Source organism: Phyllobates terribilis, unplaced genomic scaffold (genome assembly GCF_046119375.1).
Source record: "Phyllobates terribilis strain yellow unplaced genomic scaffold, ASM4611937v1 Scaffold_4__5_contigs__length_816908805, whole genome shotgun sequence".
In the NCBI taxonomy this organism is placed as follows: domain Eukaryota; kingdom Metazoa; phylum Chordata; class Amphibia; order Anura; family Dendrobatidae; genus Phyllobates; species Phyllobates terribilis.
In genome coordinates, this window is record NW_027362764.1 from 55,190,097 (window position 1) to 55,203,031 (window position 12,935).

Here is a 12,935-nt window from a genome sequence, read left to right on the forward strand (position 1 = left end):
TAATACTGCCCCTATGTACAGGAATATAACTACTATAACTCTGTTCCCTATGTAGAAGAATATAACTACTATAATACTGCCCCATGTACAATAATATAATTACTACAATACTGCTCTTATGTACAAGAATATAACTACTAATTTGCTTTATAATGTTCTTGAAAGATTTACATATTTAATATTTTTATAAGTTGACCAAATTGTCTGATGATTTCTTTTTCATTTAAAAGTTGAATTCACTTTTGTCAAGATAAGTGACATTAATATCTTTAAGGTAAATAAACAAAAAAGCTGCCTCACCGTGTCCTATTTATATAACTCAGTCTGTCTTACAATGTTATGGGTCTCCAACCAGTAGCCGTGACTTACGGCTTACCATAAGAAAAGAATTTTGGGGAGTCCGAAAAATAATTAAAATCCTCAATTTATTTCAAAATAATTTAAAAGATCATACAGGTTGGGAATACAGCTCAACGCGTTTCTGGCAAAAAAAGCCCTTATTCACTGAGATGTATTCCCAACCTGTATGATCTTTTAAATTATTTTGAAATAAATTGAGGATTTTAATTATTTTTGGGACTCACCAAAATTCTTTTCTTTTCTTTTCTTTAAGGTACTTGACATTTACAGAATGATACCACTGGCTGCTGCTTTAAGCAACACAAAGTGAAATGTTGAACAATTGAGCAGGTCACTAGAATATTATTGCACGCTGTATTATAGACACATTTGCCATCCCCTAGGATCTGCTGACACTGAAAACGTCCTACCAACATGCAAGCCCATAAAAGCTACATAGAAAACAGCTTTATAGTTGGCCATCCTTTGCTCTGTCATTATAATGAATTGTTCTCTGAGAGTTTTATTTGCGTTTCAAGTTTTTACCTGACAACGACACACGAAACGCTGAGATGACTGATATTAACCTCGTATTTATGTGTCACTATTCAGCAGTTTTACTTGTGCATGCGAAAAAATAAATAATTCAGTTCTCTCCAAGTCTTCATATAATAAAATAAATGACAGATCTACCGGCATCATGTAGTGTAGAATTTAATAGAAATATATGAATAAATTAATTTAACTGCAAGATAGATAGATGCAGTAGATAGTAAAAACACTGGATGGCCGATGAGTTGTGCATTCTGAAAGGTCAGTTGAACACCAGCGCTGTATTTGGTTGCGTTTTTTTTACTGTGCCCCACCTGTTCATCAGGATAATTCTTCTCATCCTCCTCTGATCCTTTCATTGTAACTATTCTTCACATCTTCCTCTGATCTCTCCATCAGAATTGATCTTCACATATCCTCCTCTAATCCTTGCTTTACAACTATTCTTCACATCCTCCTCTGATTTTTCCATCAGAATGATTCTTCACATCCTCCTCTGATCCTTACATTACAAATATTCTTCACATCCTCCTCTCTCTGATCTTTTTATCAGAATGATTCTTCACATCATCCTCTGACCCCTTTCATCAAAACAATTCTTCACCTCCTCTTCTGATCCTTTCATATCAATGATTCTTCACATCTTCCTCTGATCTTGTCATCAGAACAATTCATCATATCTTCCTCTCATCTGTTCACTGGAACAATTCTTCACATCCTCCTCTGATATTTTCATCAGAACTATTCTTTACATCCTTCTCTGAGCCCTTTTGTCAACATGTTTTTTACATCCACCTTTTCTACTTTCTCTGGATGTTTTTTCTTAGTCACACCAGTCTCAGTCTTCTCTCCACACCCCAACACAATAAAACCCCAGAAGGTTGACACAGTTCTTGAAATACTCAACCTTATCATACGCTTCTCAAACGTCGATCACCATGACCGTTCGAAGTTGGCCAGATCGAATTTTCAATCCTAATGTGGATTTAGGCTGAAAATGACCCACTGTCTTTTATACTGCCCCCAGCCCCCTCCCCACGTTCACGTGTCTGATTTTTATACCGAGAAGGTTCAATTATGAAAGAGCAATTGTCTCTAAAAATATGGCCCTCAGTGTATATACCCAGGAATGACTAAAAGGGGCAAATCCCCCAATCCACCTGCATGATTTTGAAGTCACTTAGGAGAATTATTTACAATCTCCATAGGTAGTTCATGTAGGAAGACAATCACTAAAGTAAACAAGCAATTCTTATGTTAACTCGTGTCCATATTTGAATCAACAGGACTATATTGCAACCGCACCTGGGATGGATGGCTTTGCTGGGATGATACACCGGCAGGAACCAACGTCACACAGAACTGTCCCGACTATTTTCCAGACTTTGACACCACCGGTAAAGAATACTTTTCTACATCCTCGATACTCCCATCCCATATTGGGCCTTGAAAAAGGCAATTGAAGCCTATGCTACTTATTTAGGGATTACCTCTGGTTAGTTTTGTAGCTTTCCAAACATAACGATCTTAATGGTATGAGCACATGGAGTTTTGTGGTTCGCTTCAAAAGTGCCTAAAAAATTGCTCAAAAACATCTGTAAAGACACTTCCTATTCATTACTATTGTAAAACAGCTTTACTGTTCGGTCTTTTCAGCTTGTTTTTTTCCACTTCAGTTTTTTTCTGGTGGGAAAATAGTAAGTGCTTTTCACTTCTGTGAAGCTCCTCCAATTTGCTCCAAACTAGGTTTCATTCAATCAAACGGCTGCAAAAAAAACTCCACTTCATGCAAAATAAAACTCTTCCAAAATGTTTAAAAATAACTCACTGCTTCAGGAATTGAAAAACTCTTCCAAAAACTCCCCCAAAGAAGGAGCATTTTCCTAAAGCAGTTCGAAAACTCAGCATTTTTGACTGCCTCAAAAAAATTCTGTGTGCACATACCCACATAGTTTATGTGGACAGGGGGTGTCGTAATGGTTCTCCCTTCCTTATTTACTAATTTTGTGAAAAACATTAGCCAAGAGGGTAAAAAAGTGACTGTTATCTTGACAACCTTTACACAAATGGATGGCCGTCCATGCAGTGTATTGCCTGTCGCTACACACGCTGATGCTGTAAGGCCATGTAGTTGTTGTGACCTTTCCGTTCCCTGCTTCTGTGCTAGCTATCTCTGCTGTCACTCTCTGATAACAGGGAAGGCTGGGTTGACTTTATCACTGGGCATCAAGCTTGTCATCCGTTATTCTCAGCTATTAGTTCATCCAGATTGTTTTCTCCTCCTGCTAGGCTGTGCTCATGCTGCCCAGCCACGAATACTAATATATTGCTAAAGGTTGCAATCATAGGAGAGACTAACATACAAATGACAGCCCGGGTTTTGGCACCAAATGTGGTTTAAATCCCTTGGTATGACCATATTGGTTTGCCCAATTGTATTCTGTTCTTTGACTGATCTTCTGGACTCAACACCAGCTATTCCCTGATTACATGTCATATGGAATATGATTCTATCACTTCTCCGGCTTCTCTGGTTCTGACCCGTCTAGCTAACACCTCTTCATTAAGCTCACTCTTTAACCAGCAGCTACTCTGTGAATGCAACCTGGGGGCCTCTGCAGCAAAGGCCAGATCCATCTACAGAGCTAAATAGATGAACACCAGAGAGCTCTTGGGTCCTACATGCGCCAAGTATGTTTGTGCATACCTTATTTTGAGTTGACAGTTATGCAACAGTAGGGACACACCTTAATTACTAGAGTAGTTGTATCATCCAGTTGTCCATTGATTCATGCTTTTCCAGGAGTAATAACAGAGGAATTACACAATGCAGAAGTCTAAAAATTGTATGGAGGAATTTTAAACAGACAGGTTAGGAGAGATGGTCAACTTTTAGCTGTCAATGATAAAATCGGTGTGAAACAAGGGTCAGTCTGCGATCACCACTTGTCTGTGTGCATGCCTGAACACAGATCACTACCCAGGGAGGCAGGAAATACGCTCAGAAGCTACTAGATGCCTTTAAAAAAAAATTAAAAAGCAAAACTTGACATTTCTGCTGTTTTCTTTGCTGGCTTAGATATAATGCAGTGTGTGCTCCTGTTTGTGCTCTACCACATGCAGATGTTGGCTGGTTTAGCTCAGGGCATGTTCTGCAATAACGAGAATGCAAATACAATTTATCCTAATGATGTTTTCATCCTATAAATAAAATGAATTATATTAAAGGAGACATGATGCAACAATATTACCAGGACAAACAGAATTTTATTCAGGTGTGGATCCATAACTTAAAGATCCTAGACCCAATGCAAAGTTTGTAACATATTCTCCTACCATCATGTTCCCAGGGATGACCATAGGAATGTGCAGTCTGTGCAGCTTATCAGGGCCAGTCACTTCTCTAAAAGGGTCCCTTCCTGAAGTTTTTTGTATGTATTCCTGTGTCATAAACAGGATATTGAGGATATTCTGTATAGGAGGCAGAAACACAGTGAGATACAGGCTATAGAGCTATCGAAGACCCCCTTCCCACGTCCGCTTAAAAAAAGTACGCATGAGACGGTCCGTTTTTACTATTACTATTACAGATATATAATTTGTGCCTTGCATGCATTGCATCATTAAAAAATGATGTGAGGGTCCCCCCATTTTTGGCAACCAGCAAAGGTAAATCAGACAGCTGAGAGCTGATATTATCAGGCTGGGAAGGTCCCTGCTTATTGGGCCCTTCCCAGCCTAAAAATACCAGCCTGTAGCGGCCCCAGAATTGGAGCATCACTTGAGATGTCTCAAAATCTGGCACTTTGCCTTGGCTCTAACCCACTAATAAAAATGAAACACACTCAATATGCTTTATATGGCGGATTTGCGAGACTTCAACAGATTCGCTGGACTACGTCAGACCTGCATGGGATTTTTTTTTTCAATACAGTGGTGAACCAGGGAAAGTGTAAGGAAGTTTTTAATTCAATAAAGTGTGTGTGTTTCTTTTATTCTTACTGGGTTAGTAATGGGGGAGTCTGATAGACATCTCTCTGTTACTAGCAACAGGGCTTGATGTCAGCTGTGTTTTTGGACACTTCACAGCTGACATCAAACCCAAGTACCATTACCCAGATTGCCAACGCACCAGGGCAATCGGGAAGAGCAAAGGCAAAGTGCCAGAATTGGAGCATGTCATCTGATGCTCAACTTCTGGGGCAGCTGCAGCCTTGTATTTTTAGGCTGGGAAGGACCTAATATAAGTTCACATCTGTATGATTTACCTTTGCAGGTTACCAAAAAATGGTGGGGACCCTGCATAGTTTTTTAATTTATTTATTTATTAGGTTAATACATGTGCAATAAGCTACACATGCATGGCACAAATTATATATATGACGGATATCTGTCTATCTATTATCTATCTATCTATCTTTGCATATATCTATCTATCTAATATATCTAATATCTGTGCACATCTTTAACACATAAACATGAATTTCTTGAATTAATTTAATTCCGGTACGTGTCACACGGAAGACACATGGATGTCATACGTGTGCTGTACTTATTTACACGGACCCATTGACTTGTATTGGCCCTTATCATCCGTGCCGGAAAAAAAGAAGGGACATGTGAAGATCACCATAAGATTTAATAGGTACGTGTGGAAACGTGTCTCTGGTACATGTAAAATCGGATGCTACACATACCGGAGACAGGTACATGTGAAGGAGGCGTAAGAAAGGATTTTCTTAACCTAATTGCTTCACAAACATAATAAGGTACAGTACAGACCAAAAGTTTGGACTCACCTTCTCATTTAAAGATTTTTCTGTATTTTCATCACTATGAAAATTGTACATTCACACTGAAGGCATCAAAACTATGAATTACCACATGTGGAATTATATACTTAACAAAAAAGTGTGGAACAACTGAAAATATGTCTTATATTCTAGGTTCTTCAAAGTAGCCACCTTTTGCTTTGATGACTGCTTTGCACACTCTTGGCATTCTCTTGATGAGCTTCAAGAGGTAGTCACCGGAAATGGTCTTCCAACAATCTTGAAGGCGTTCCCAGAGATGCTTAGCACTTGTTGGCCCTTTTGCCTTCACTCTGCGGTCCAGCTCACCCCAAACCATCTCGATTGGGTTCAGGTCTGGTGACTGTGGAGGTCAGGTCATCTGGCGTAGCACCCCATCACTCTCCTTCTTGGTCAAATAGCCCTTACACAGCCTGGAGGTGTGTTTGGGGTCATTGTCCTGTTGAAAAATAAATGATGGTCCAACTAAACGCAAACCGGATGGAATAGCATGCCGCTGCAAGATGCTGTGGTAGCCATGCTGGTTCAGTATGCCTTCAATTTTGAATAAATCCCCAACAGTGTCACCAGCAAAGCACCCCCACACCATCACACCTCCTCCTCCATGCTTCACGGTGGGAACCAGGAATGTAGAGTCCATCCGTTCACCTTTTCTGCGTCGCACAAAAACACAGTGGTTGGAACCAAAGATCTCAAATTTGGACTCATCAGACCAAAGCACAGATTTCCACTGGTCTAATGTCCATTCCTTGTGTTCTTTAGCCCAAACAAGTCTCTTCTGCTTGTTGCCTGTCCTTAGCAGTGGTTTCCTAGCAGCTATTTTACCATGAAGGCCTGCTGCACAAAGTCTCCTCTTAACAGTTGTTGTAGAGATGTGTCTGCTGCTAGAACTGTGTGTGGCATTGACCTGGTCTCTAATCTGAGCTGCTGCTAACCTGCGATTTCTGAGGCTGGTGACTCGGATAAACTTATCCTCAGAAGCAGAGGTGACTCTTGGTCTTCCTTTCCTGGGGCGGTCCTCATGTGAGCCAGTTTCTTTGTAGCGCTTGATGGTTTTTGCAACTGCACTTGAGGACACTTTCAAAGTTTTCCCAATTTTTCGCACTGACTGACCTTCATTTCCTAAAGTAATGATGACCACTCGTTTTTCTTTACTTTGCTGCTTTTTTCTTGCCATAATACAAATTCTAACAGTCTATTCAGTAGGACTATCAGCTGTGTATCCACCTGACTTCTGCACAACACAACTGATGGTCCCAACCCCATTTATAAGGCAAGAAATCCCACTTATTAAACCTGACAGGGCACACCTGTGAAGTGAAAACCATTTCCGGTGACTACCTCTTGAAGCTCATCAAGAGAATGGCAAGAGTGTGCAAAGCAGTCATCAAAGCAAAAGGTGGCTACTTTGAAGAACCTAGAATATAAGACATATTTTCAGTTGTTTCACACTTTTTTGTTAAGTATATAATTCTACATGTGTTAATTCATAGTTTTGATGCCTTCAGTGTGAATGTACAATTTTCATAGTCATGAAAATACAGAAAAACCTTTAAATGAGAAGGTGTGTCCAAACTTTTGGTCTGTACTGTATATGTAGGGGGTTAGCATGAGACGGTCCGTTTTTACTATTACTATGACATTACTGGACATTAAATGACACTGTGGCTTTAAGAGATCATGCTCTCCTCTGAGTTTTGCTTTTGGACTAGTCCCCTCTCCCCTCCTGTTGTTTTGGTGAGTGCTGAGAGAGAGAGATGAACCGGGAAGCAGAGAGACCTCGTGTGTGTCTGAGGGAACAGGGAGAGTTCTGTCAGTTTCCTGATAAGGAGAGGCTAAAAGAGGAACTGAGGAAATTTATTCCCTGGAAAGATAAAAGTACGGACTTTTGCAAGATTTGTTGACAGGACTGTGTCCAGAAGCAGAGGCCTTCTTCCCTTCGGTAGAACAGCTTCCTTGAGGATTGGTGACCTGAGGTATAGACAACACGGAGTGGCAGCCATTTATCAACACTGAAAGTGAAACAAGGTTTGCCTATCTGCAGAGGGAAAGAGATTCAATATACAGAAGAAAGGACTCAAGTGTGACTGATTTGGCACAGATGTGCCTGGAACAAGCAGCAGCTATCTTTCTGTCCCTGACCTGCACAATTGTGAGTGACTCACCAGTGGTGAACTGTGTTAGGGTTAAGCATTGTTTTCTTTAGTTAGGACACTGTAGTAGTGTGGCCCGATTATCGGAAAACCAGATAGAGCATTAGCCTAGAGTAGCTTGCGAAACTTGATTTGTACTGTTTGTATTGAGCTTTCATTGCCATAAGTGGAGCATAGTTCTGTCACTCGCTTCAGCTATTTCTTCCTATGTTCATGTTATTAATATTGTCATTGTAAATACTGTTATTCTCATCTCCCGGCATATAATTCCTTTGTATATAATAAAGCCGGAGTTTTGTTTCAGTCTTCTCGTCTGCTGTGCCGTACTTGAATCCTGCCTTGAATCCTGCCTTCCGGTGTTCTTTGAATACCGATACATATATATATACAGTTATACAGAAATATACTGCGAGCTTATATTCTAAAAAGAAGACAGATCAAAGATTAATAAAACTATAATACAAAAATATTTTTTTTTTCTGAAATGTAAAGGGATTTTCCTTCTTTCCTTGCTGATCCATCAGTCTTTGACAGACCGGAAGCAATGATGTCCTGATCTCCCTGCAGCCAGTCACTGGTGGTTATGACATTATTGCATTCAGTATGGCGGGCAGTGGCAGCGCTGGAGTGGAAGGTGACAAGTATACCTTCTTTTTTTATTTTGCTATGGTGGCTTCACACTTTTAAGTTTATGATTAAAGCGGAAAACCCAGTAACATTCCTATAGAACCAAATTTTAAATTTGAATAAAACTTTTTTTTAAATCAGTTTTTCTTTTCTTGTTTGGTTATTCACATAATTTTGTGTTGATTTTTATGTGAAAACATAGAGCATTATATATATGCTATTTTTCTATGTGTTTTTAAGGGGAGTCTGTCACTAGAACTATTTATATGTGCATGTAGCTCTTTCAAAGACAACTTCAGCAATACCTTTACATGGGACCAGGGGTGGATTAAGAGTAGCAAGGGCCCCGGGCAGTTTAGAAGGCGCGGGCCCCCCCACACACACACACCACACACCTGATGTATCACGTGACATGTCACATGATCCCTTGTGATAGATCATGTGATAGTTCACGTGAAATTAATTTGGCACAATATTAACTATAATCATTTTTTTTAGGCTGTGTGCCCACTATGCGTTTTTTAAGCATTTCCGCAGCGGCAATTCCACTGCAGAAACCCTTAAAAAACGCTTGGTAGAAGGCCTGCCATTTTTGCCAATGATAATCCACATGTGCTGTGCACATGCTGCGGAAATTTCCGTTGCGGATTATCATTGCGGAAAAATCCGCAGCATTACCAATTATTTTGCGGAAGCGCGGCGCTTTCGCCGCCATTGACTTGCATTGGAACACATGGAATCCGCATCACTGCATCTGTACATGCGGATTCCATGCGTTTCAATGTGCGGATGTTACCTGGGTGTGGAGGACAGGAGACTCTCCTCCGGACCCGGGTACCATAGAACCTGTAAAAAAAGAATAAATAAATAAATATTATACTTACCTTCTGATGGCCCCCGGTGTCTTTATCCGATACGTCCTGGCTTGCCGGCAGCTCGCAATGGTCTGAAAAGGACCTGCCGTGACATCATTTAGTCATGTGACGGGTCACGCGACCGCTGACGTCGGCAGGCCATCAGAAGGTAATTATATATTTATTTTTTACCATTCTTTCGGTCACACTATATAAATCCATGCCGGTTGCATGGATTTATACAGTGTGACCAAGTTGTCAAGCACTTTCCAAGTGATGCTAAAATCGCTTGGAAAGCGCTTGTCAACCCGCATGCGGAAATGCAAGTGAAGAACGCTTCACATCCGCAAGTCCCTGGCAGGAAAAACGCATGTACAATCCGCATGTACAATCCGCATGCGTTTTTTCTGCCAGGGAGATGCAGAAACGCTGAAAAAAAATCCGGAGCATTTCTGCATCGTGGGCACATAGCCTTACATTAATTGTATGACTCAATATTGAGTACACGTAGCCATCTATACACAGCGGGAGGCCGCACGGCGCCATCTATACACAGCGGGAGGCCGCACGGCGCCATCTATACACAGCGGGAGGCCGCACGGCGCCATCTATACACAGCAGGAGGCCGCACGTAGCCATCTATACACAGCAGGAGGCCGCACATAGCCATCTATACACAGCAGGAGGCTGCACGGTGCCATCTATACACAGCAGGAGGCCGCACATAGCCATCAATACACAGCGGGAGGCCGCACGTAGCCATCTATACACGGCAGGAGGCCGCACGTAGCCATCTATACACAGCGGGAGGCCGCACGCAGTCACGCGCACACAAACATATGCAGACATATACATACACGCATAAACACATTTGAAACACAAAAATACATATAAACAGACATCGCACAATGATATCTGCCTGCACACACGCACACACACACACAGACACACACACACACTCACAATCCCCCGGCTCGGCTCCAGTCCTCCTGCTCTTCTCTGGTGCAGCACTGCAGGCCGGGTGCGCACTGCGTGACATCACAGCTAGGAGACACGGCCGCACACAGGGCCGTGTCTCCTAGCAGTGACGCGGCCAGGCAAGCACAGGGAAGTTAACTGCTGCAGTGCTGGCCCGGCCGAAGAAGACGTAGTGGCCGTGCGCCGCTGCTGGGGGAGCAGTCCGGGGGCCAGCCCGCCGCTGTCTGTCGGTATGTGCCGCGGCGCCGCACATATAATGAGGGAAATCTGGCCATAGACACCCCGGAGCCCGGGGCCCCCTGGAGGTTCGGGGTCCCGGGCGGTAGCCCAGATTGCCCTCATTATAATCCGCCTATGCATGGGACTGATTACGTGGAGTTTTCATGTTTTTTTCAGTAGTTATTAATTACGCCGATATCAGATGTTTGCCAATAATCAATAGGGGATTTAATTTTTTTTAATTAAATAGCTCCCAATTGTGATTGAAATAAGCAGGCTTTTTGTACAACCAGGGGTGGATTAAGAGTAGCAAGGGCCCCGGGCAGATTAGAAGGCACAGCCCCCCACACACACACACCTGATGTATCACGTGACATGTCACATGATCCCCTGTGATAGATCATGTGATAGTTCACGTGAAATTAATTTGGCACAATATTAATATATTAATTATAATATTTTTTTTTACATTAATTGTATGACTTAATATTGAGCACAATTAAGTATGCTGACATCTCCTATATACAGTATGAGACCCTACACACAATATGAGCTGCCACAATCCTCCCATACACAGCGGGAGGCCGCACGTAGCCATCTATACACAGTGGGAGGCTGCACGTAGCCATCTATACACAGCGGGAGGCTGCACGTAGCCATCTATACACAGCATGAGGCCTCACGCAGCCCTCTATACACAGCAGGAGGCCGCACTTAGCCATCTATACACAGCGGGAGGCCGCACGTAGCCATCTATACACAGCTGGAGGCCGCACGGAGCCATCTATACACAGCGGGAGGCCGCACGTAGCCATCTATACACAGCGGGAGGCCGCACATAGCCATCTATACACAGCGGGAGGCCGCACTTAGCCATCTATACACAGCGGGAGGCCGCACGTAGCCATCTATACACAGCGGGAGGCCGCACGTAGCAATCTATACACAGCGGGAGGCCGCACGTAGCCATCTATACACAGCGGGAGGCCGCACGTAGCCATCTATACACAGCGGGAGGCCGCACGTAGCCATCTATACACAGCGGGAGGCCGCACGTAGCCATCTATACACAGCGGGAGGCCGCACGTAGCCATCTATACACAGCGGGAGGCCGCACATAGCCATCTATACACAGCGGGAGGCTGCACGTAGCCATCTATACACAGCAGGAGGCCGCACATAGCCATCTATACACAGCTGGAGGCCGCACGGTGCCTTCTATACACAGCGGGAGGCCGCACGTAGCCATCTATACACAGCGGGAGGCCGCACGTAGTCTTCTATACACAGCGGGAGGCCGCACGATGCCATCTATACACCGCGGGAGGCCGCACGTAGCCTTCTATACACAGCGGGAGGCCGCACGTAGCCATCTATACACAGCGGGAGGCCGCACGGTGCCATCTATACACAGCAGGAGACCGCACGTAGCCATCTATACACAGCAGGAGGCCGCACGGTGCCATCTATACACAGCAGGGGGCCGCACGGCGCCATCTATACACAGCATGAGGACGCACGGCACCATCTATACACAGCAGAGGGCCGTACGGTGCCATCTATACACAGCAGGAGGCCGCACAATGCCATCTATACACAGCAGGAGGCTGCACAAAGCCATCTATACACAGCAGGGGGCCGCACGGCGCCATCTATACACAGCAGGAGGCCTTTCGGCACCATATATACACAGAAGGGGGCCGCACGGTGCCATCTATACACAGCAGGGTGCCGCATGGCGCCATCCATACACAGCGGGAGGCCGCACGGCGCCCCCCAGATACAGCGGGAGGTCTCACGATGCCCCCCCAGAGACAGCGGGAGGCCGCACGGCGCCCCCCCAGAGACAGCGGGAGGCCGCACGGCGCCACCCCAGAGACAGTGGGAGGCCGCACGCAGTCACGCACACACACAAGCATATACAGACATATACAGTTCAGACTAAAAGTTTGGACACACCTTCTCATTTAAAGATTTTTCTGTCTTTTCATGACTATGAAAATTGTACATTCACGCTGAAGGCATCAAAACTATGAATTAACAAATGTGGAATTATATACTTAACAAAAAAGTGTGAAACAACTGAAAATATGTCTTATATTCTAGGTTCTTCAAAGTAGCCACCTTTTGCTTTGATGACTGCTTTGCACACTCTTGCATTCTCTTGATGAGCTTCAAGTGGTAGTCACCGGAAATGGTTTTCACTTCACAGGTGTGCCCTGTCAGGTTTAATAAGTGGGATTTCTTGCCTTATAAATGGGGTTGGGACCATCAGTTGTGTTGTGCAGAAGTCTGGTGGATACACAGCTGATAGTCCTACTGAATAGACTGTTAGAATTTGTATTATGGCAAGAAAAAAGCTGCTAAGTAAAGAACAACGAGTGGCCATCATTACTTTAAGA

At 43.6% G+C, this 12,935-nt stretch overlaps 1 protein-coding gene across 2 annotated transcripts in view; it reads left to right on the forward strand.

The window, feature by feature from the left end:
• The window catches only part of CALCR (calcitonin receptor), a 435,656-nt gene that overhangs the window by 311,963 nt on the left and 110,758 nt on the right, over positions 1-12,935 (forward strand). For both annotated transcript variants that reach the window (XM_073677352.1, XM_073677351.1), the window contains exon 4: positions 2,178-2,288. In XM_073677352.1, coding sequence (XP_073533453.1) covers positions 2,178-2,288 — 111 coding nt within the window. The remainder of the gene's footprint in view (positions 1-2,177; positions 2,289-12,935) is intronic.